The sequence below is a fragment of the Cnephaeus nilssonii genome, assembly GCF_951640355.1.
Source record: "Cnephaeus nilssonii genome assembly, chromosome: 5".
In the NCBI taxonomy this organism is placed as follows: Eukaryota; Metazoa; Chordata; class Mammalia; order Chiroptera; family Vespertilionidae; genus Cnephaeus; species Cnephaeus nilssonii.
Window position 1 is genome coordinate 108835575 of NC_137076.1, and position 23935 is coordinate 108859509.

At 58.9% G+C, this 23935-nt stretch overlaps 2 protein-coding genes across 2 annotated transcripts in view; one reads left to right on the plus strand and one right to left on the minus strand.

The window, feature by feature from the left end:
• The window catches only part of CHLSN (cholesin), a gene marked incomplete at its 5' end in the record, with an annotated part of 74418 nt that overhangs the window by 2295 nt on the left and 48188 nt on the right, over nucleotides 1–23935 (plus strand). The window contains one exon of the mRNA XM_079772202.1: nucleotides 2435–2573. Within this exon, the coding sequence (XP_079628328.1) occupies nucleotides 2435–2573 (139 nt within the window). The remainder of the gene's footprint in view (nucleotides 1–2434; nucleotides 2574–23935) is intronic.
• On the minus strand, nucleotides 15777–22273 carry GPER1 (G protein-coupled estrogen receptor 1). Its single transcript, XM_079772200.1, has one exon. The coding sequence runs from the start codon at nucleotides 22238–22240 to the stop codon at nucleotides 21131–21133; it is 1110 nt and encodes a 369-aa protein (XP_079628326.1). The 5' UTR covers nucleotides 22241–22273; the 3' UTR covers nucleotides 15777–21130.

Sequence of the window (23935 nt, forward strand, 5' to 3'; positions counted from 1 at the left end):
TTTCTTTTCAGACTTTGATAGTTTAGCTCTCACGTTTAGGTTTTTTATCCTTTTTGAGTGAATTTTGTGTGTGGCGTGAGGTGGGGTCCGACTCCATCCTTCTGCACGTGGACGTCCAGTTGTCCCAGCTCCACTGTTGAAGAGACTGCTCTTTCTCATCAAATGGCCTCAGCCCCTGTCGATAACACACTAACTGTAGGTGTGAGGAAATGTAGTTTTCTGTACAAACATTGTCTCAGGTTCATGAGTTGCCGGCTCTTGGAACTATTAAAAGAAACCTTTTTATAACGTGGAAAAGTCCTTCCCCCCTTTTAGCAAATAGACTTAGTGATTAAACTTTTTAATGATGACTTGCAGAATGAATATAGATTTAACTTAACTTTTATGGTAACTGTTATGTAAATATTTGCTAAACTTTCCTTATTTCTTCAGCAAGGTATTGCTGGCAGAGTTCTTTGTCTTTTCAAAGCCCCTTGTCAACAGTCTCTTACTCTTCCTAGGTTTCTCGTCGCAGTGCTAATGATGCTTTTCAAGTATACAGCCTTGAGAAAAGCAAGATAAAACTGAGCTGTAAAAAAATAGTTCCGTGTAACCCCACCCCTTAGGCAAAGGTTTTGTTGATGCCCTTCAGACATTTTTCATAGCTGGGGGATATATATATACACAAATGGAGCTTTCTCTATTGTTATTTCAGCATTTTCTTAAAAACAAAATTGGACAATACTACACATAGTGTTCTACATTTTTCATCCTATATCTGTAACACGTTCTCATTTGTTGTGATTTTTAAAAGATGTTTTTATTAATTTCAGAGAGAGGAACGGAGAGGAAGAGAGAGAGAGAAATATCATTGATGAGAGAGAATCATTGATTGGCTGCCTCCTGCCCTACCCTGCCGGTCGACACTCAACCACTGAGCCACACGGCCGGGCTGTTGTGATTTTTGAATGGATTCCATTGCACTGGTTTATCCTGCTTGACTTACTCAGGCCTTCGTTGCTCTGTGATGGGGTTACTTCCACTAAAAGGAAGTGCCGTGAGATGCACGCGTGTGTCTGCAGGCGGGTCACCATGTGGTCGCAGCTCCAGGGGCGCCTGTCGCCCTGCGTCACGATGCCCACATGGCAGCGTCTGGGCAAAATACTCTGTTTTCGGCTCCTTTTTAGGCTCCACCCAAAGGGGCCGGAAGCCGGTGGGGTGGGGCTTCCTCCTGCTCTGGCTGCTCCCACCAGCACCAGCAGCTGGCGTTGGTTCCGTTCCTGCTTCTTCCAGAAATCAGCCTGGTCCCTTCATGTCCCCACTCAGGTCCCGAGCCTCCGACCGTTCCTCTGGGTTCCCCAGGACGTGGCCCCACGAAGGCGCTCGTATTAGAACCCGTGGGCTTTTCTCTGTTCTTGCGCGTGGAGCTCTGGGTCCTTGGAGCTGGAGAAAGCAGACGCACCCACTCCCATCCAGCCCTCGCCACATGTCAGCCCCTATGGGCCCAGCGCTGCTGCTCCCTCACTCCAAGGAGCCATTGCAGGGGCATCATGGGCTCCGCGTGTGAGCACCCAGTGCTCTGGTGACAGCATGGACGTGGCCCCTGGTGTGAGTCAGTGGTGATAGCAGGAAATAAAAAACCCAAATAGTCAACAGTCGGGGAATGGACAAGTATTGTGATGTGCACTTTTGGAAAATTTTGATAGAGTCATTAAAATGATATTTCTCTTGCCCTAGCTGGTTTCCTGAGTGGTTAGAGCATCGGCCCTTGGACTGAGGGTCGCAGGTTTGATTCCGGTCAAGAGCCTCGGTCCCAGGCTTGATCTCCGGCCCCGGTCGAGGTGCATGTGGGAGGCAACCAGTCAGTGTGTTGGGCCTTTTCTCTTAATGTTAAAAGCCTTGTGTTCGTGTTCAGTTAGAAATACAGAATATAGCCCAGCCCATGTGGCTCAGTTGGTTGAGCATCATCCCATGTGCCCGGAGGTCTCGGTTCCATTCCTGGTCAGGGCACATGGGGCCTGCAGGAGGCAGCCCGTGGATGTTTCTCATCATTGCTTCCATCTCTCCCTCTCCCTTCCTCTCTGTGAAGGCAATTTAAAAAAGCAAACATACAAAAAAAGAAACACAGAATATATACAGGGTTGGGAAATTAGATTTATAGCTGTGGGTAAGCGAAACAGCTTATTCTTGTGTTATTATTGAGTAATCGTATTATTTTTCACATGAAGAACTATAAACCTACTCTTGCCGACCCTGTCAGTTAAAACCTCAGAAAAGAGAAAGACATTCCCCAGGTGGTTGGGTTGGTTGTCTGAGGCGATGACCTGGGGATTGGCCTCCTGTCACGGTTACATAGGCTCCATGTTTGCTGAAACACCTTTGTCCTTCATGATGGGAGCATTCACAAGTATTGTATGGCCCATGACCTTTCCTTCCCATCTGCTTCCCGGGGCAGGATGGCAGCGCAGAAGAGGAAAGCGCCCGGAGCGCCCGGCGCGCCAGAGAAAAAGGACAGGAAGTTGAAGAAGGCGCCAGCAGCAGAGAAACCGCCGGCACCGGCAGCCCCACGGGGCTCCACGGAAGCCCGTCCTGAGGTAGGGGCAGCTGCGCAGCCTGGCTGTGGCCTGACCCGGAGGGGCAGGTCGGGTCGTGCTGCTGACATCTGTGTGGGTGGCGCAGAGGATGGCACCGTTCCGTGTGGGCATCCCGGTGTTCTCCGGAAGCCCTTAGGACAGATGGGAATTCCAGTCCCTCGGGTGGAACACCATGACTGTCCTTCAGCCACCACATCTGTGTTTCCGGGGGGTTTGATGCCCCACGGCGGCGTCGGGTGGTGAGGGCTGGCGCGGGGCCTTTGGGCTGTGCACAGGGACCAGGGTGGCCTGGCACCCAGGGGGAGACCCGGAGCGCGGCCAGGCAACCTGTGTGGAGGAATCGATGTCTAAAGTGCCGTATCGAGCAGAGTGTAATCCCGCCACAGGCAATGTGTGCCCGTGTCTGCCGCCACCACGTGCTGAGTGAGATGGTGCTTTGCTGTCGCTGCCTCTCTAGCTCCTGGTGTGCGGCGGTCAGAGCACACGATGAACGGATTAGTCACCGGGGTCAGGCTTGCTGAGGCGGGCGGGTCACGCAGTGCTGGGGGGTCGGGGAGGTAACCACGCCAGCGAGCTGGGTGCAGTGCCATGTGGTCCCGCCTCGTGCCAGTGATCTGATTCCCATGAACTGAACAGCTGGACGCTCTGGCGTGGCCACGGGCTGCTCCCTAACTCCGGCTGGGAAACCCGCGCTGGGCCAGGGCTTGTTGCTGGCGGCATGTTTCACCGTATTTCAGACCGGCCAGTGGTGTGTGCCCCGAGGGCTCTTGCCCCAGGGCAGGATGACAGGTAGCCTTTGTTCAGGACATGGGGGAGGTCGTTGTGCAGGGGGACGAGGGGCGGGAGAGCAGGCCCTCTGAGCCTCTTAGAGCAGATGTCAGCACGAGTGTGTGTGGCATCGGGGCCCGGGAATGGGTTCCCGGGGCCACCATGAAAGTCTGGAGGTGCTGCAGGCTCTGATGACGGGTCGGGTTGCTCCAGGACCCCATCCCAGTCGGCAGCTCTGCTCTCAGGAGGCAGCGTGCACCAGTTTGGCCAGCCGGCTGGGCGCAGAGGAGGGCAGGGGGTGTGCCAAGAAGGTGCCTGGTTTAGCCGGGCTGTGGGGCAAGAAGCCAGGCCAGCACCCAGGACCCCACTCGTCCTGCACCCTGAGGACCTACGAGGTCGGGATGCACGGGAGCCCAGGTCGCTCTCCTGCTCCCACGGCCCTGGGTCAAGAGCCCCTGTTTGTGGCCGCCTGCCTGGCTGTGGGTGCAGCCACCCCCAGTCCCTGTTGCCTGCTGGCTCGCTCTTCTCCCCTCTCCACCCCGTGTCCCCGGTCCCACATGGAAACTGCTTCCTACAGCCACTCAGGCTCCCGTGGTCCAGCACCCAATTCCTACGGGACCTCGGTCACAGCTGCGGTTTCCTTAGACTGTTTCTGTGGCACTCGCTGCTTTCTGGACCCTCCACCCACCTTGGATTGGGTTTTGTCCTAAGAGTCTCAGCTTCCCTCTTCGCTGCTGCCGCGTCACTGCAGGACCCGCGGGTGGCTTTATGGTAAACAGGGCCCGCGTTACATTTCTGCCGGGGGTGGGCTGGGAGGGGAAGGTGCTCTTTTTGTTAAAAGTGATGGTTTTCGTTATCAAAGTTCATGTTGGTTAAGAGAAATCTGGAAAACGAAGGAGAAAAGCAAGCCTGTGGGTGGGTTTCTCCCGTCTGTGGTGCCCAGGTGTGCGCCGGTCTGCATCTCAGGGGCAGGCCCTGGCAGGCCCGGGCCTTCGGTTCAGTGCCCGCCAGGTGCCAAGGGTCCAGCGCAGGAGGCGGCCCAGCGGGAGAGAGCGAGCGGAGCCAGGGGACATCCCCGGAGGCCCCACCGAGGCCGGCGTAGCCCCAACTGGCCAGCAGGGGGCGCAGGGGCTGCTGATTTCCCCACAGGTGCTGGGGCCCAGCAGGTCCGAGACTTGGAGGGTTTGGGGTGGGTCTCAGCGAGTTGTGTCGGCGGGGCTTGTGTCCTCAAGACCCTTCTTGTCTTGTGAGGCCAGTCTCCCAAGGAAGTGGAGACGGCTGTTCCCGAGAACACACCCTGCTCTCCGCCGACAGCAGTGCTTCTCCGCTCGCTGGTTCTCGTGGGAAGTGGGGAAGGGGGGCGGGCGTTGCTGAGGGACAGAGCGATGACCGCTGCACTTGAGTTTACGGAGGGTGGGCCGCCTGGCCGGGGAGCCGGCACTGGGAGCTTGTGGAAAAGTACCGCGCCCCCTGCCGCCCCGTCCGAGAAGAACCTCTGGAATCCAGTGGAGACGGGAGACGCCTCTTTCCCCGGGGCCACTGTGTTGTCCTCCGGAAATGTCTGTCTGGGGAGGCCTGCGGGTCCCCATGTGGTCACTTCCCACAGCATCAGCACCCTGGACCTGCGCCAGGATGGCTGAAGGCTCCCACGCGGTGGTACTTCATTGCCCCCGGGAGGTCCCCGAGTTAGAGTCCGCTCCCCAGCTCGGCCCGGGCTGTGTCTGCTCCTCTGGCTGGTCCAGCTTCCTCCGGGGTCCATGCTGGCGCCCCTGTGCTGCTCTGGTCGTGAGGGCCCTGCTCACTTCCCGCTTCTTGGTTTGCTCAGCTCACTGGCCATTAACCTGCACTGGCCCTTGTGAGCCTGGACTAGGGAGAGGAGGGTGCTCTGTGGAGGCCTCAGCGTCGCCGTGGTAACCATCTTGCAGAGGGCCATTGGATGGGCTTCCAGGCCCCTGAGCGTGATGCCCTCCAGCAGGCCTCAGCGTGCGCCCTGCCCTCCCCTTCCCATAGCAGCTTTTTTCTTTCTTTTTTTTTTTTGAGAGTTCAATGAATTTGCTCGTTTAAGGTGCTCATTGCCCTGATCCCACCCCAAGTGGCTCTGGTGAGGCTGTTAATCACAGGACAGTCTTCCCAAGCATAAGGGTGGACATGTGACCTGGACCTGGCCAATCAGAATATCTCATCTCCAATTGGCCACAGTAATTGGCCCAGCCAATCAGACTCTTTCCCCGGGATTTTACATTTGGGTGTTGGGCGAGACTCTCTGTTTCCCTGGCCCAGTGATGCCGGTAGCCTGGCCCTCCTGTCCTCACTCATGGCATCGAGGAAACCCATCAGCAATAGAAGAAAGTGAGGCCACCACCGTTCTGAAAGCGATAAGTCCAATATCAGTGCCTGGTGGGACCGGCTTCCTGCTCATAGACAGCTGTCCTCACTCGTGTCCTCACGTGGCAGGACGAGGGAGCTCTCCGGGTCCCTTTCCTAAGGGCACTGATCCCATGAGGGCATCTATTCTCATCACTTAATCACCTCCCAAGGTCCCCGCCTCCAAATACTATCCCCTTGGGGATTAGCTTTCAGCATATGAATGGCGGGTCCTAGAGCAGGGAGTGACCTGCCCATGGGGGCAGAGCTAGCATGTGGGGGAGCCGAAGGTGGACAGCCTGGTCCCAAGAGACCAAGGAGGGAAGAGGAAGGGAGGGAGGGAGGAGGGAGGGGGGAGACAGCAAGCAGAAGGCAGGAGGTGGGAAGGAGGAGAGACCATAGCTGCTTTTTTTAAAGTGTGTTTTTATTGATTTCAGAGGTAGAAGAAGGGAGAAGGATAGAGAGATAGAAACATTGTTGAAAGAGAGTCATCAATTGGCTGCCTCCTGCACGCCCTTACTGGGGATGGAGCCCACAACCCAGGCATGTGCCCTGACCCAGAATGGAACCAGTGATCTCTTGGTTCATGGGTCATCGCAAACCACTGAGCACCACCGGTCGGGCCTCAGAGCTTCTTGAACCTTCCTCGTGAGCCTGCACTTAGGGGCAGGACAGAACCAGGTCCTGTCCTGTCCAGAACCGGTTTCTTCCTTCAAGGGTTGCGAGGAGCAAATGTTCCATGAACACGATTTAGACGGGCTGCTGGCTCCGGTGCGTTTGGAGGTTGGAAGGGGATTTAGACGGGCTGCTGGCTCCGGTGCGTTTGGAGGTTGGAAGGGGAGGGCTGGTGTGGGTTGGCCTCCCTCCCTCCTACCCCCCCCCCCCCGCCCCGCTCTCCCTGAGCACATGGGTAGCATGTCTGTTCTGCCCCAGACGCCCAGCCCCCGAGGGAGACAGCGCAGCTCCTGTCACCCTCGAGCCTGTCAAGGGTCTGGCTTGGCGGTCGCCTGGGCCGAGCGCCCCTCTGCTGCTGTGAACAGCCTCGCTGCCTGGAGACGGGGCGGCCACAGGGCTCCTCTCGCTGCTCGCAGTCCCGGGAATCCCTGGTGTTGGCGAAGCACTCGCTCTTCCACTTACAAAGGCACCTTAGTGCTGGCTTCTCAATGCCCCTGACGCCGAGGGCCGAGGTGCCGCTGCTGGCTGCTCAGGGAGGCTGGGCCGCCTGCACAGTCACCTGTCCGGCCAGTAACGGAGGGGACTCTCAGTCTCCTGGCTCCGGTTACCTGGGGAGCACAGTAGGAGACACCTGCCCGGTCCCCGTAGAGCACGGCTGAGAATTGGGGGGGAGGGGGGGGCCGCGTGGGCCGCTTTGCCCAGCACCGCGTGAGGAAGCACCGCTCTTCTGGCGTGGCTTTCCACTGAGCGTGGGGGAGGGGAGAGGCCCGAGGTGCGGGCCAGGCTGTCCGTCCTGCGTGTGGAGTGAGTCTGGCCCGCAGTGACAGGGCACTTTTGGAAGGACAGTAACCCCTTTCCCTTCAGAATGTGGTGGGCGCTCACCATAGCCAGTTGGTCCCCATGTTCCCCGTGTGGTCTCCACGGGCACAGCTGAGACGTGACCAGTGGGTCGGCTGGGCTGAGCGCGGACTCCTCGGGTGGCAGGTGGTGTTTATAGGGGAAGGAAGCAGGCGCCCTCTCTCGGGCAGCGTTCGTAATCTTGGAAACCCAGCCGGTTACGTGGGCATGAAGCTGCGGGCTCTTGCAAAGCAGCCAAGAGGCTGTGAACTCTGCGGCCGGAGCATCGGCCCGAGCCAGAAGACCTCACACCAGTGGTATTTGCCACAGAAACGTTTCTGGTCTGGCAGTGGGCTCTGTCCTTCAGGGGGCGGGGCTGCTCATCTGGCCGAGCAGCTCCCTGGGAGCCTGGGCTGTTTCTCTTCGCAGAGTTTCCTCTCCCGTTGTTTTTGTTTTCTACGCTGTGACTACTGAGCACGGGCTGCCAGCCTGGAGTTGTAACTGACAGACGTGGGCTGGGCGGGGGCCAGGGTCAGTGATTTCCCTGCGGTTACAGCCATTGCCCTGGAGGGGTGGCAGGGCAGGGTCTGCACCCCGAGTCTGTTGAATCTGATGCCTGACCCCCAGGGGCCCCGCTCCACACTCCCCCCCCCCCCCCCCCCCTTTACTCCAAGGCAGCTGGGACTGCCTGTCCACAGGCTCCTGGCTGTGCTGACCTGGTGGGTGAAGGGCGGGTCTGTATAGTTCACACTTCAGAGCTCACTATTGAAACAGACAGTTTGCAGTTACTGGTAACGAGGGCCCGGGGCATGGGTTCGTGCACATTGAAAGAAAATTAGTTAGAAGAAATACTTTAACTTCGCTATTAGCCCTTTCTCTATAACAGAAGTGTCAACCAAATTCACGATCGACAATGACAGATTGAAACACACGTGTGCGATTGGCGCCAGCGAGAGCTTTACATGTATCACACATGTGTGAGTCAACTTAGCCTTTTATGTGTATAGAATAAACTTGCTTAATTAGCTGCTTTCTGATGCAGCTAAACTTTTTCCAGCCCAGTGAAGCACCCCAACTTCTCTTTCAGGTCATTGTCAGCAACACAGCAGGAAATATCAACACGAAGCAGATTGTTATTATAGATCACGCAGGGAAAACAAAGGGTAAAATATTTAACTGCAGCCGTGTCTGACTATATTCTGTGCAGTGAGAAGACCTGAAGTCATTTTCAAGGTCCACCATTTCTTATTTCTATTCAGTCTGGTCAAGTATCTAAGCTTTCTAAATCTCCATTTTCTGGCTGATGAAAAGAAAATAGGATTCCTCCCAGTCTCCTATCTGCCTATTCCAAGACTTCTGTGAGGATCAAATGAGATGAGGCACGGGAAAACGCTTCACAGACATTTGGTTAAAGTGTATAAAATATTTCCACCTGGCTATAAAGCAAGTCATGTTCCTGGGCTGACGAAACTGCAAGAAGGCTAGTCCCTAGGGAGAGGAAGCCAGGCGTTGCTACATGATGTCATTACCCAGACGGAGACTTAGCATATTAGCCTTTTATCGTGCAAGAATGGGCCTTCCTTCCCCTGGCTGCCGGCACCGCCTTCGCTCTGGCTGGAGCCGCCTTTTCGCTCCAGCCCAGAGCCTCCTTTCTGCCTTCCCACCCTGCCCAGAGGCCCTGAGTGGCTGGGGGGGTGCAGAACACCATCTTTGTTGGGTTAATTTGCATGCTCACTCCTGATTGGCTGGTGGGTGTCGTGAAGGTACGATCAATTAGCATGTTGCTCTTTTATTAGTGTAGATAGAATAGATTGCCATTTGTCTTTCTCCCATGAGTTTCCTTATCACATCTTTTGCCTACTTTTCTATTGTTACCTTTTTAAAAAAAAAAAGATTTTTTTTTGTGTGTGTATATATTATGCATACTTCCTCCTAATTTGTTTCATGGTTTTTGATGATAATATTTTCTTAGGAGCTTTTTATGACAGGTGAATTTAAAATTAAAATTTTGGTTTTTTTATTGAGGTGTAATTGACATAACATTAGTTTTAGGTATACAACATAATGATTATTAAGTCTTTCTTCTAGTTAATTATAAACACATTTTCTTACATGTTTTTCTTTGAGTTTGATTTTTTTCTTTTTTTGATTTCAGATAGGAAGGGAGAGGGAGAGAGAGAAACATCAATGATGAGAGGGAATCATTGATTGGCTTGCTTCCTGCACACCCCCTACTAGGGATCGAGCCCACAACCGGGCATGTGCCCTGACCAGAATTGAACCCGGGACCCTTCAGTCTGCAGGCCAATGCTCTATCCACTGAGCCAAACCAGCTAGGGCTGAATTTGATTTTTATATTTTGTTTTTTAAACTAATTAAAATTTGTATTTCTGTTTTATGTGAGGTGGGAATCTGACTTTATTTTTTCTCAGAGAAAGATGCAGCTGTACCATATCATTCAGGGCACACTCTGTCCTTTTAAACATTTTCACCCTCTAAACTCTCAGGCTTGCCTCTTACCTCAGCAATCGGTCTGTCCTTCTGTTTTTGTTCAGTGCTTGGAGCTTGTACTTAGATCAGGTGGCACGGGATGCAGTGCAGAGCTCAGAAGGAATGAAGGATGCCGGTGAGATGCACCCCATACTCCCCAAGCAGAGCTCATGCCCCAGGCACCTGCAGCTGCCCTGGGCGGACTGCCCCTGCCACAGCGCTGGGCGCCAGCTCTGCTCCCTCAGTTTGGGCCTGAAATTCCCTACTCTCTGTCAGCGCTGTGATGCTTCATGAAAGGAGTTGTTTACACTGTGGTCAGTGTGTTTGGTCCCATCCCTCCGCCCTCATCAGAGCTGGTCTAAGTCACATCAGGGTTTGGTCAGTTCTTCCCTCGGGGCCAGCTATGAAGTGCCTGGGGCTGGGGGCCCCCGTCTGCCACACCATCAGTGCTGCCAGGCGTGCGTCAGTGAGCGGCAAGGCTGGGCCCAAATCTAGTTCATTTGCCAAAGCGAGCTGGCAGGCGAGCTGGCCCCGGAGCTGTGGTTTGCACTGTCATGGGCTCCATGATGAGCCACCAATGTGGCATTTCAGAATTTACCAGGCGACCGGAAAACAGGCAGGAGCACCGGAGGCTCAGGAGAAACCCATTCATTTCCAGGCGTTTCACCTGGACCGGCACAGGACTCAGGGGAGGCCGTTTCTCTCCCAATCCTGAGCCCCCCAACATGGAGGAAGCTTTCCCTTTATCCCTTCAGTTTCCTTGTCCCCCAAATATGGATCAGACTTCCGGACCTTTCGCGGGCTTTGCAAAAAGCCCCGTGTGCTGGGATGGGGCCGTGGGGCCACCTCTCACGGCCTGGCCTGGCGCCAGCGCTGATAACCCCTCTCGGGTTGTGTATTGTTCATGGTTTACTGTGGCCTCTCTAAAATGGGGGTAGTACTTAGGTAAACAGGTCTTGCAGGACCCGATAACTAAAGCGGCAGAGACTAGACTATAGGCTAACAAGAATGTGCATTAGGTACTGGCACAGACTCAGATGGCTAGCCCCCCAAGAATGTCTCATTTCCCCATCAGTGGGAAGGCATTTCCTGGGTCACAGCTGTGACGGGTGGCCTCCAGCTGGCTGGCTCCCACGTCTGAGTGGTCCCTGCTGCAGAGCAGCCCTCCCTGGCCTCGTGCCCGCCCCCCGCTCCGGGTCTCCTGCTGAAAGGAAGCTGGGATGCAGTGAGGTGGGGCACCCTGAGCCTCTGCTGTGGGCACTGTGAGGGCGGTGGCATCGCTGCGGTGGGACAGGTTGCCTGGCACCGCACACAGAGGGCTAATGCGGAGAGAACCGGCGTCTGCGAGCTGCAGGAGAACATTTGGTTTGGAATGTAAATTAGTATCTGCATAGAGGGAAGTTCAGCCACCAGAACTGTGCTCATGGACACTTGCTGCTGGGCTTGGACACCTATGTCCGCTCTCAGGACACGGGCCCTGACAGTCCGGAGCCTGGGTGTGGAGCCTCCAGCCGCCTGAGTCCCCAGCCCCACCTCTTGCGTTTCATGGGAGGTATTGACCAGGTTCCTGGCTGCAGCTGCCAGGACACGCGAGAACCAACCCACGGAACACGGAAACCCCGCTGGAATCCCAGATGGAGCCTTGTCCAGGATTGAAAGGCTGGGGCTCAGGGCACCTTGGCTCTGCTGCTCGGCCTCCGTGTGGGGATGGCCGACGCGGAGCTGACCTCAGGTGGGGGGAGCTGCCGCTGCCTTCAGTGCTCGAGGCCGCACCGTCCTGTCCAGCGGGCTCTGCACTGCGCTCTCCGGAGGTCCGAGCTGGGAGCGATGAGCAACCACAGAGGGAGGTGCAGCTGCCAGCGAGGGCCTCTCGGAACCCTGCGAGAGGGAAATGCTCGGCTGGGATGGGGGGTGGGGGGCTGTTTCTGGGGTGTACCGGACGGATTCAGGGGAGTGTGAACTGGGAGACTTCTGAGGCTCCTCCCAGTACTCAAGTCCTCCTGTCCTCTGGGGTCCCTTGTCCCTTCTGTGTTCTGAATGGGAGGGGGGCCTGCTCGGGAGCGAGCGTCTTCTGCTGGAGCCCCTGGCTGGTGGGCGAGGCGGGCTCCCAGCGCAGGAGTGAACAAGTCCCCTGTGATGGCGCTCACATAGGCCAGAGGCTGTGCCATGGGGTGCCCAGTGTTCTGTTTTCTTAAAGAAAACGTACTTTGGAAGGATTGTAGATATGTAGTAAGTTGCAGAACAATAATAGGAGGTCCCGGTGCCCTTGGCCCAGTTCCCCCATTGGTAACAGACTTGGTATCAAAGCCAGGAAGTGGATGTGGGTGCCACCCCAGGCTCATTCAGAGTCCACTCGTGTTGCGTGCGTGCGTGTGGGGGTGCTTGTGCGTGCATGCTCGGGCATGTGTGTGTGGGGGTCCTCGTGGGGTGTTTCTGTGCCGTCCGTCACAGGTGCGGGTGTCTGACCCTCACAGGCGGCCCAGGTACAGAGTGCTCGTCACCCACGCTCCCTCTGCCCCGTTACAGCCCTCGCCCGGGACCGAGGGCACGAGGCTGTGCCCAGGGCCTTGCTTCTGCGAGGAAGCTGCTGTGAAAGCCGTGGGCACGTGTCCTCTCGGAGGAGCACTGTGGGTGGTCTGCACGTGCGTGTGTCGTTTCTCGAGAAACTGCCACCTGCTTTCCTGAGCGGCTGTGGCGTTTCCCTGAGCCTCCCCACCATTGCGCAAGACCCATCGCCCGAGTCGTCACCAGCACGCGGCACGTCCCCTGTCCCCTATTGTGCTCCAGGCCTCGGTTTGGGAGAGGACGGCTACCTTGTCGGGGGTCAGGACCGGGCGGGCAGCACCGGCTTTCCGGCCCTGGCGATGTGGGCGTGGCGTCATTGACTAGACACTGCGGGGCGGGCTGGTCTTGGGGATTTTCTGGCTTCATGGCGGGCAGGGCTGTCCTGCTGGGTCCACCTTTGCCGTGGCCTTTGCCTGCCCTGCCTGTGTGCGATGCCCTGGTCTTTCTCCAGGGGCTCATTCGGAAGCCAAGGGGGGCTGGGCGACAGGTAGTGGTCGGCTGGCAGGCTGCCCGGCGGGTGTGCCTCAGACTAGAACGGGCTCTGGGCTCATTGTTAAGCCGGAAGAACCGCTGGAGAGTTGGGAGCTGAGCGGCTTTCCCACCACAGGAGATGCCGCGTCCCCATCGGGCCGCCCCCACCGTGGCCAGCTTTGATGGCCCAGCGTCAGCCAGGGAGCATCGGTGAGCCCTGCTTCCTTGTGGTCGCAGAAAGTGACTCAGCAAAATGTGATTTCAGAAAGCAGTGTGATTAGTGCTGAGTCACACACGACTGTGTTACCGGAGAGAAGACAGGAAACGCGGGACGGGTGGGAGCCAGAATTTGGGTCTACCGCGAAGGCACCGCGGCCCGGGCCCCCAGCGTCTCACAGCGGAGCGCTCCCTCTGCTGCGTCTGCGGGAAAGGAGCGCCCGCACCCCGCACCCCGGGCCTGTGGGACCATGAGCGGGCGGCTCGCGGTGGTTTCCGCTGCCATCTCGCTGACTGTCGGCGCGCCTGCCTGCTGCTGTGGCCCCGTGTTTCTCACCGTCCTGACTGACGGCTTTCCTTCGGAAGCACATGTTTCCCGCGGGTTATTGTTGTTTATGGCTTTTGCCCTGAACCAGTGGTTTTCAACCTTCCTAACGCCGCGACCCTTTAATACAGCTCCTCAGGTTGTGGTGACCCCCAGCCATAAAACTATTTTTGTCTTCCGATGGTCTTAGGCGACCCTGCTAGCAGTTCTCAACCTGTGGGTCGCGACTGTAGAGCCTGAGACCATCGGAAAACACAGGTATATTTACATTACGATTCATAACAGTAGCAAAATTACAGTTATGAAGTAGCAACGAAAATAGTTTTATGGTTGGGGGTCACCACATGAGGAACTGTATAAAGGGTCGCGGCGTTAGGAAGGTTGAGAACCACTGCCCTAAACAAACAGCCCTCCACCACTCCCAGGCTGCAGGGCCCTCCCCCCGCCCGCCTTCCAATGTGAATGAGAAAATGCTGCCCACTGGGCACACATAGCAGGACTCTGGGGGCTGGGGGGCGGGAGGTGTATGTGAAAGAGTCTCCCACACAGAACCCCAGGCCCACAGCTGTATCTGAACCAGACCCAAAGCCACACCAGTTTGGACCAGTGAATTCATGGGCTCTCCGGCTGAGACCACCCCACACACCCCCACCCCCCGCCGGGGACTCCCAGGAGCATCTCTCCTGAAGAGCGACCACAGTCGCAGGAGGAAAACCCTGCAGGCAGCCGGAGAGTGGGTGAGAGGTCGGAAGATCTGAGACTCCGTTTGTACGATGTGGGAGGCGTGCTGCGTTCTCCTGTATCTCCAGCATGAGAGGAGCCGGCAGAGTGGAAAGGGAATCCAGGGAAATGGTGAAGTAAAACCAGGACCAGGGACGTGACCTGGACAGGTGAGGGGTGGGTTAGACGCGGCTGAAGAGCGACAGAAGCGGGAGGACGGGACCGATGCCCCGAGATGTGCACAGTGGGCGTGGAAGCGAAAAATCCGAGAAGCTAGGAGACGGAAGACCCCACTCACATTTAAAGGAGTGAAGAGAGGGCCGAGAAGACGGGAGAGAGGCAGCATTTGCAGGAAAGCACTGTGGGACCGATGGCTGTGTGCTGAAGCAGCCTCAAACAGGATAAATGCGGGGTGTCCCCAAACGTGTACTCACTCTAACGGGATAAATGCGGGGTGTCCCCAAACATGTACTCACTCTAACGGGATAAATGCGGGATGTCCCCAAACGTGTACCCACTCTAACGGGATAAATGCGGGGTGTCCCCAAACGTGTACTCACTCTAACGGGAAAAATCCTGGGTGTCCCCAAACATGTACTCACTCTAACGGGATAAATGCGGGATGTCCCCAAACGTGTACCCACTCTAACGGGATAAATGCGGGGTGTCCCCAAACGTGTACTCACTCTAACGGGATAAATGCGGGGTGTCCCCAAACATGTACTCACTCTAACGGGATAAATGCGGGGTGTCCCCAAACGTGTACTCACTCTAATGGGATAAATGCGGGGTGTCCCCAAACATGTACTCACTCTAACAGGAGACATGCGGGTGTCCACAAATGCATGTGCACTCTAACAGCCGATAAGTCAGTTTTGGAAATGAAAGGTACGTAATAAACGCCGCCTTCACAATGACTCGGTGTGTGTGCGCGCGGGCAGGTTTGGGGACACCACACGGATGGATCAGCCTCGCAGTGAGAGGCAGGGCCCTGCAGTGCACCTGCTCTGGAGGCCCCTGCTTCCTGGCGGGGGAGTTCAGGAAAGCAAGGCCCGGGTCGCCGCCTCGCCTCCTCCCGGTGGGACGCATCCTCCCGACCCTGGTGAGCCGCCTTCCCGTAGGCTCGGTGCCCGCGTGCTCGTGCGTCACATCGAGCTCGGCTTGCTTTGAAGCAGGTCTCCTGGGCAGCGGAGAGCGTGCCACGGTGAAGCCACAGCGCGGGTTCACGAGGGGTCGGCTGCGGGGGCGCCAGGGCGGGTGTCCGTGTCTGAGCACGGCTGGCTCTCCTCGCTCACAGGTAATCCTGAGGTAACAAGACTCACTGTTTTTAGTCCTTTTGCCTTTTTTGAGATGGAACTGGGTCTGGGTGGCCCGTCCGCCTGCAGCGCTCCCAGAGGCCCGGGGTGGTCACTCCCGTGTCCCCGACAGCCCGGGGGCAGGGGGTCCTCACTGCCTTGAGGTGTGCCTCCAGGGCTGTGGCAGAGCCGGGGCCCCTGGCCCTGAGCGAGTCTGTTTTCTCGGCTTTAGGAGAGGGGCGTGTCGCTGTGTCCTGAGATTGTTGGTCGTGGTGTGGAGGGTGCCGATGGGCCTTCTAGGCTGGGGGAGTCTTGCCCAGGGGTGCGCAGAGCTGCTGGGGACGAGTGCCCGTGCCCCCGGCTGCCCTGCCATGACTGCCGTCGGGCAGCGCGTCTGCGGGTTGTGTCCACGGCCCCTGCTCCATGGAGCCCGGGTGGGGGGGTTCCTGGTGCGGGACACGCGCACTCGGGGGCGGGGGGCGGGGGGGAGGCCTTCCTTCACAGTGACGCGCACTCAGCTCAGGAGCAGCGGTCCCCGCCTCGGCTGACAGTGGGCTCGGGAGCTCTGGTTCAGGGTCCGAGATGCAGAGTGGGAGCTGAGGCAGCTGCTTGCTCAGCTCCGGATTATTTTTGTGGTGGAATGACGAGCTTTCCCAGGCGCCGGCGCCCCAGCTGGGAAAACAGTGGCTGCTTTGAAGCAGTTTCCCAGGCACAGAGCTCGCCTCCTGCTGCTCGAGTAAACACGTCCAGTTCAGCTCGGTCCTGTGGGCGGTGTGGGGGCCGCGGCCCTTCTCGTCGGCGTGGCCCCCTCCGCCTGCACCTCGAGCAGCCAGGACAGTGTGGCGTCGGAGCAGAGGCCCGGCTTGTGTGTGTGCTCAGACGTAACACCCTGGGAGCTAAACATCGCGCGGGGCTTCAGTGCGACCGCTGCCGTCTCACCTCGCATGGCGCCACCTAGAGGCAGGAGGATGGACAGGCGAGGCCGCTGGGGCAGGCCCCACACCACGCCGTCCCCGCAGGTGCCCCGCGCCCCCCCCCCCCCCTGGGCACAGGACTCCTGTGCCAGACAGCTTGGCAGATGTTGGGAATGAACCAGGAAGTAGGGCCTGAGACCGAGGTGGAGGCCAACCCCTGTCGCGGGGAGATAGACCCCACAGTCCAGAGGGGAGGGGCGGGCTGGGACGCCAATCATGAGTTGTCCGGGGACCCGCTGCAGGGTCCGAGGGAGCCCTCTCCCTGCCGCCTGCATGTCTGTGTTCTGGGGCAGGGGACAGAGCGAGTGAGGGCCGACGGCTGCCCTTGGCAGGCGTGCCCTCCTTGCTCGCCTGCTGACCTCACCTTAGCGTCCATCCTATCCGGCTACAGGCACAGCCGGCAGCCCAGGGCCCGGTCAAACCCTGGGGGCTCTGCTCCTGGCAGCGGGGGGACTGGCACTGGGTGGGAGGAATCCTTGTCATTGGGCTCGGTTGCGCTGCTTTCACATGACTTCAGGGAAGGGCTGGGGCAGGTAGACGCTCACACAGGGCAGCGGGGGGCGGGGGGGCGCCTCAGGACACTCAGTGGGGGCACCAGGGGCTCCAGGAGGGGATGTGAAACAGCAGGACCGGCTGGAACAAGCACCTGTGGGTCACCCAGCACCGAGCGGTGGGGCGCTGTGTGCGTCGGGAACGAGCAGTTTTGTGGGTCAGTCTTGGCTCGTGTTGCTGCTCTAAAAGCCTGGGGTTCCGAGGAGCGTCTGGCCGTGGAGTCAGACCCCCAAGCCTCCTGCCCTCACCAGCCCCAGCAGCTCCGCTGCAGCTGCTCCTCCTGCGCCAGCCCAGAGGCCCCCCGAAACTGTCCACTGAGCGCCTCGGGGTGGGCTCCCCCCGAAACTGTCCACTGAGCGCCTCGTGGTGGGCTCCCCCCGAAACTGTCCACTGAGCGCCTTGGGGTGGGCTCCCCCTGAAACTGTCCACTGAGCGCCTTGCGGTGGGCTCCCCCTGAAACTCTGTCCACTGAGCACCTTGAGGTGGGCTCCCCCCGAAACTGTCCACTGAGCGCCTCGTGGTGGGCTCCCCCGAAACTCTGTCCACTGAGCGCCTCGGGGTGGGCTCCCCCCGAAACTGTCCACTGAGCGCCTTGGGGTGGGCTCCCCCCGAAACTGTCCACTGAGCGCCTTGGGGTGGGCTCCCCCCGAAACTGTCCACTGAGTGCCTCATGGTGGGCTCCCCCCGAAACTCTGTCCACTGAGCGCCTTGGGGTGGGTTCCCCCCGAAACTGTCCACTGAGCGCCTTGGGGTGGGGTCCCCCCGAAACTGTCCACTGAGCGCCTTGAGGTGGGCTCCCCCCGAAACTGTCCACTGAGCGCCTTGAGGTGGGCTCCCCCCGAAACTGTCCACTGAGCGCCTTGGGGTGGGCTCCCCCCGAAACTGTCCACTGAGCGCCTTGGGGTGGGCTCCCCCCGAAACTGTCTACTGAGCGCCTTGGGGTGGGCTCCCCCCGAAACTGTCCACTGAGCGCCTTGAGGTGGGCTCCCCCCGAAACTGTCCACTGAGCGCCTTGCGGTGGGCTCCCCCCGAAACTCCATGTCCACTGAGCGCCTTGTGGTGTGCTCCCCCCGAAACTGTCCACTGAGCACCTTGTGGTGGGCTCCCCCCGAAACTCCATGTCCACTGAGCGCCTTGTGGTGGGCTCCCCCCGAAACTCTGTCCACTGAGCACCTTGCGGTGGGCTCTCCCCGAAACTCTGTCCACTGAGCGCCTTGGGGTGGGCTCCCCCCGAAACTGTCTACTGAGCGCCTTGGGGTGGGCTCCCCCCGAAACTGTCCACTGAGCGCCTTGCGGTGGGCTCCCCCCGAAACTGTCCACTGAGCGCCTTGCGGTGGGCTCCCCCCGAAACTGTCCACTGAGCGCCTTGCGGTGGGCTCCCCCCGAAACTGTCCACTGAGCGCCTTGGGGTGGGCTCCCCCCGAAACTGTCCACTGAGCGCCTTGGGGTGGGCTCCCCCCGAAACTGTCCACTGAGCGCCTTGCGGTGGGCTCCCCCCGAAACTGTCCACTGAGCGCCTTGGGGTGGGCTCCCCCTGAGCGTCTGTCCATAGCCTCCCACTGCTCCCTTGCTTAGGCAAAATCCTATTCTCACTTTTTCCTTTTATTGTCATAAAATGAACTCTCTTAGCCATTTTTTTTTCTTTAAATATATTGTCACTGGTTTCAGAGAAGAAGGGAGAGGAAGAGACAGAAACATCAGTGATGAGAGGGGAATCATTGCCTGGCTGCCTCCTGCACATCTGACCGAGCCCACAACCCAGGCATGTGCCCTTGACTGGAATCAAACCCGGGACCCTTCAGTCCACAGGCCGACGCCCTATCCACTGAGCCACACCGGCCAGGGCCCTTCTAGCCGTTTGTAGACGTAGTGTTCAGTGGCAGTGAGCACATTCACCTGGCTGTGCATCCGTCACCACCGCCATCTCCAGAACTTTCTCATCTTCCCCAACTGGGACTGTCCCCACTAAGCACTCACTGCCCAGGCCCTGCTCCTGCCCTCCTACTTCCTGTCTCTGTGAATCTGACTCCTCCAGGTCCTCGCATTAACTCTTGGCTCCCCTGTTTCTCTCCCATCCCATGAGGGGTCCTGCGGGCTCCCACTGGCAAGTGGCAGCGCAGAGTCCAGCTCTTTGGGCCTTGGGTCGCGGGGAGTGCGGTGAGGACAGCGTTCTCGGGACACCGGGCTTTGGCGGGCAATCACTGGCTCTGTTAGGAGCTTCCTGCCAGAGGCCGGTGTGGGAGTCCATCCTTCTCTTTGTTTTTTAAAATGTATTTTATTGATCTCAGAGAGGAAGGGGGCGGGAGAGAGAGATAGAAACATCAATGATGAGAGAATCATCGATCGGCTGCCTCCTGCACGCCCCCTACTGGGGATCGAGCCTGCAACCCGGCATGTGCCTTTGACCGGAATCGAACACGGGGCCAACGCTCTATCCACTGAGCCAAACTAGCCAGGGCGGGAGTCCATCCTTTTAGACGCTCGGCTTTAAGGGGGATTGGACATGTGCTGCCCTCGCCTGGGGTCGGGTGGGGGTGGAATTGTGAGACTCAGGGGACGCGGGAGCCCTGAAGGCGTCTGCCCCTCGGGGCAGCTCGGGTGCTGCTCTGGGAGAGCTCCACTGTGGCGGCGAAGGAGGACCTTTTGCATTTAACTCCGTTCTTGGAACGAGCTGCTCGATGAGACCAGTGCCCTCTGAGACAGTGGCCTGCTGGGGTTTTCTTCGTTCCTGGCGGTTTGCATTTTTGAGTCAGCGAAGAAAAATGCCACATTGTTGGCCAGGGACGGCGTGTTCTGCGCTGGACCGGTCTCAGGAGGATGTCCCCCGTCTCTTGTTGGTTGAAGCGGTGACTTCCCTGGAGGGCCCAGGTCTCCTGGGGACTGGGCGACTCACCTGGATCCAGGTGGCGGCTCGGCAAGATGAGTCCACGCAGCTGGCTTCCTTCAGAGCCTGTGCAGGGGCCATGGGAACCACAGACTCGGGACAGCCCGTTCCTCCCAGGGGACGCAGGGCGGGACGTGGCCCAGGACCAGCTCATTCATAGTTGTGCGGGGGTTGGGGGCACACAGACTCTCTGTGTGCAAGGACCCTGCCACCCCAGAGGCCCCTTAGGGTCAGTCGGTCTGGTGGCCTGTGTTCCCTTGGCTTTTAAGCTGGTATTTCCAAGCGGGATCTGCACCCCTGCTCAGCGGCAGAAGTCAGATTCGTGGGAGAGGTGACGTTTTCTGGGTGTGTGACAGCTACAGCCGCAGGCGTGAGCACACACTCACCTGCCCGCCCGGAAGCTGGTGCTGTTTCGGTGCGTCCGGCGCAGCCTGTGGGGGGCCCGTCCCGCCTGATGGACAGGCCTGTCCACTCCTCGGGACCCCGCCTGCGGGCTCGCTGACTGCCCGGAGCTGCAGCTATCCCTGCAGGGCTGCGGGCTGTGCTTGTGTTGACAGCCAGAACCTTCTAGAAGAGGGAGGCCGCATGGAACATTCTGCCCAAGGATGGTGCAGCAGGGGTCAGACCCCCAGAGATGCCGCTGTGTCCAGGGGCTGCGTTGAGATGTTGGCCTCTAAGAGCTCACGTGAGTGAGGAGCCGCATCGCGCAGGGGACTTTGTGGGGCTCCGTGAGCCCCCACCCGCCCCGGGAGGGAGCTGCTTTGAGAACCTGGAGGCACCAGCACACGCGTTTTATTGACAGAGCTGAGCAGTGCCGGCCACCACTGGTGTTACCTCTTTACATTTTACCCAGAAGTGTTCTCACGGCGTCCTCACTGCTCCCACTGTCCCCGCGAGCTGGAGCGTCTCGCCGTGTGCCAGAGCTGCCCTCACGGCCACTCCACTCCGCTGCTGCAGAGACGCTGCGTCCAGATGGATGGAAGAGAGCGAAGGCGCCCAGGCAGCCTGAGCGCACAGGTGTCACTCACTCACCTGGGACCAGGGCACTGGGTGCGCACGCAGAGTACGGCCACGGGGGGACAGGGCCTGGCCAGCTCAGAGCAGCCTCAGGCTCTATTTCCCCCGAGGGGCAGACCCCTGGCGAGCTCCCTGACTCGAGGCACTCCACACAGCGCCCTCCTTGCTGCTGCTGCGAGACAGTCTGCGCAGAGAGGGCCACGTGAGTCCCAGGCCCTGGGCCGTGCAGGACTGCCATCGGGAGCACGGTGGTGGCACAGCTCTGCAGCACGTGGCGGGTGCGGCGGGTGCGGGTGCCTGAGAGCCCGAGGGTGGCAGCACTCAGCTGGGAGAGGCCCCGGCATGCCCTGACCCCGTCCGTGCCCTCGCCCGGGCAGTGCTGAGTCTGCGGGAGCAGCTCACCGTCACGCCACGCTGCTGAACCGCACCTCTGGCTGCTCGGCGTCCGGAAGGACGGCCTTCAGGGCCACGTGGCAGAAGCGATTCAGGGCCGACACGCTTGTTCTCTGCTCCAGGTACAGCCGCAGTTTGTCTCTGAAGGTCTCCCCCAGGAAGCTGTAGATGAGGGGGTTCAGGCAGCTGTTGGAGAAAGCTGCGAGGTTGACAATGTGGCCGGTTAGCGGGTAGGCATGGCGGAAAGACTGTTGGCAGGGCTCGGTGCCTGGCTGCGCCTGCTGCAGGAGGTGCACGCTGATGAACACGTTCTCGGGCAGCCAGCAGATGAAGAAGACGAGGACCACGGCCAAGATCATCCGGAGCGCCTTCTGCCGGCGCGGGCGCAGGCCCCGGCGCCTGTGGGCCTTGATGAGGACCCGGGCGATGAGCGAGTAGCAGAGGCCGATGATGGCGAAGGGGATGATGAAGCCCAAGGTGACCTCCAGCCACTGGATCTCCTTGACGTCTGCGAAGCAGAAGCAGACGTCCCCCGAGTGCTGCAGGTGCACTGCGGTGAAGGGCACCAGCGTGGCGGAGACCGAGGCCATCCAGATGAGGCCGCAGCTGAGCCGGGCGTGGTGCTTGGTGCGGAACAGGCCGCAGCGCATGGCCTGGGCCAGGGCGAGGTAGCGGTCGAAGCTCATCCAGGTGAGGAAGAAGATGCTGCTGTACATGTTGATCTGCAGGAAGAGGGACATGAAGGTGCAGAGCACGGCGATGTCGTAGTACTGCTCGTCCAGGTTGAACACCTCGATCAGCGAGTCGGCCACCAGGATGAGGTCGGCCGCCGCCAGGTTGATGAAGTACAGGTCGGGGATGCTCATCCTCTCCCGGGAGCTGAGGTTCACCACCAGGATCAGGATGTTCCCCACGAAGCCGATGGGGAAGAGGAAGACGGTGTAGAGGCAGGAGAGGAAGAGCCCGATGGCGTACTGCGGGTGCGGGTGCGCCGCCAGCTCGCCTGTCTGGTTTGCCAGCGCCCTGCCGGCCAGCGCGCGGGACAGGTTGAGCGCCACAGGGGTGCCGTTGTAGGCTCCGGGGTCGGTCTCCATTCCAGAGACGGGCGCTCGGGAAGTCATGTCCTCACCTCCACCGTGTGCGGCCTCAGGCTCGGCCGCGAGGCTCTCGGAAACCCGTTTTAAGCAGCAAATCCATCTTCAGAGAGAAAGGTGCGTCCTCAGAAGTGAGCGGGCGATGGTCACTCGGAGCCCGTCAGCAGGAGCCTGGCGGCAGGGGTCTGCTCTGCACGACCCGCTCCTGCAGGCACCTGGGAGCAGAGGGCGCAGTGCACCCTGCACTCTTCATTCTGCAGGCCAGGTGCCTGTGGGTGCGCAAGGCTCCCTGCAGGTGTGTCTTCTGGAGGACTGTGCCGCCGAGCTGAGGCAGAGGAGGCGGCGCCTCCCCCGAGGCTCCCTGCTGCGGACACTCTGCGCTGCGGGCGGACAGTGAGTCAGCCTCACCCAGGAGCCTCTGATGGCGAATGGCTGGCTCGTGAGGTAATGTGGAGACGGGTTTGGAAATCTGAGGAAAACTACTGTCTGTCAGGAGAGGAGATAAGGTTTATTTTGGCAGCTGTTGGAAAGAGGAATAAGCGGGAAGGGAAAAACCCAGCTTTTCTGAGAGACAGTGGGTCCCGGGCGCCGTGGGGAGATGGGAGTAGAACCTCTTCTCTAACAGGAAAGTGATCCAAGAAATCTCGCTTCTTTGCTAAGCCTCGTACTAAGTTTAGATGCTGAAACTTTTTTTAATAACATGGCATGAAAGACAAAATAAGGAATAAAAATGGCAATTGTTTTAGGGAATACTATTGAAATTTTGTTCAGTGTGTTGACAATTACTGTCACACCTAATATGTTCTGTAATGCTGTTTGTAACCTAGCAACTCGGTGACCTGGGAAGTGGGCTGGCGGCCGCGTTGCTGGCTGATGCGGGCAGCTCTGTGGAAACCGGGGCTTCGGGTCTGTGCTGCCCCTCACTGCCCCCCCCCCCCCCCCCCCCGCCCAAGTTCTCTGTGGGTCGGCTGCGTGCGGTATCAGGTCACAATGCGGAGGAGTGCCCCCTGGCAGTGGGCAGGCCCCCAGCACACAGGACGGCCCCACCCAGAGAGGGACGTGCCCGCCCAGAGGAACCGCCTGGTCCCACTGGGACGGATTTGAAATGTTTTTATCTGAGTCCATTTAGCCCAGGAGGCCGTTCGGAACCGTTCCTGAAGTGTTGCCAACCCAGACGAGACACCCCCAGACCAACTGCCTGAAGATGCTGAGACCAGAGAAAGAGCAGGCCCCCCTCCGGGCCAGGCACTGGGTCCAGGACCCTTGGCATGGTGGGGTCGGGACATTTGACTTCAGTCATGTTTTTTAGAGCCTCTTTTATTTCTTTGTAAAAACTGCTCAGGCTGTTTGCTCTGCTCTTTAAATGTGGGAATCCTGAGAAGTTTTAGACGGCTCTTAGGAGGAAGTGTGAGGTGAGTGGGGCGCACGGCGGCACCGGCCTCCTCCTGCATCGTCACGGAGGCTGCGAGGGGGCCTCTACCCAGGCTGTGTCTTGTGAGGAGGTGCAGGGACGGGGCTGACCTGCTGCTGACACGTCCCCACGAGGCTGACCGCTAGCGTCCACTAAAAGGGAGCATTAGACGGAGTGAGCCATTGGGTGGGCTCCCACTGCTTGTCAAGCTAGAGAAGCCAGGCCACATTTTGTCAGACCCACTAGGCTCGCGTCCTTGTAAAGGGATGTCAATCACCAGTGCTTTGTGGGGCGGGCAAGCGTTTTCATTA

What these genes read in the sequence shown, in the direction of transcription:
- GPER1 (XM_079772200.1), bottom strand. Translation starts at nt 22,240, where the DNA reads ATGACTTCCCGAGCGCCCGTCTCTGGAATGGAGACCGACCCCGGAGCC.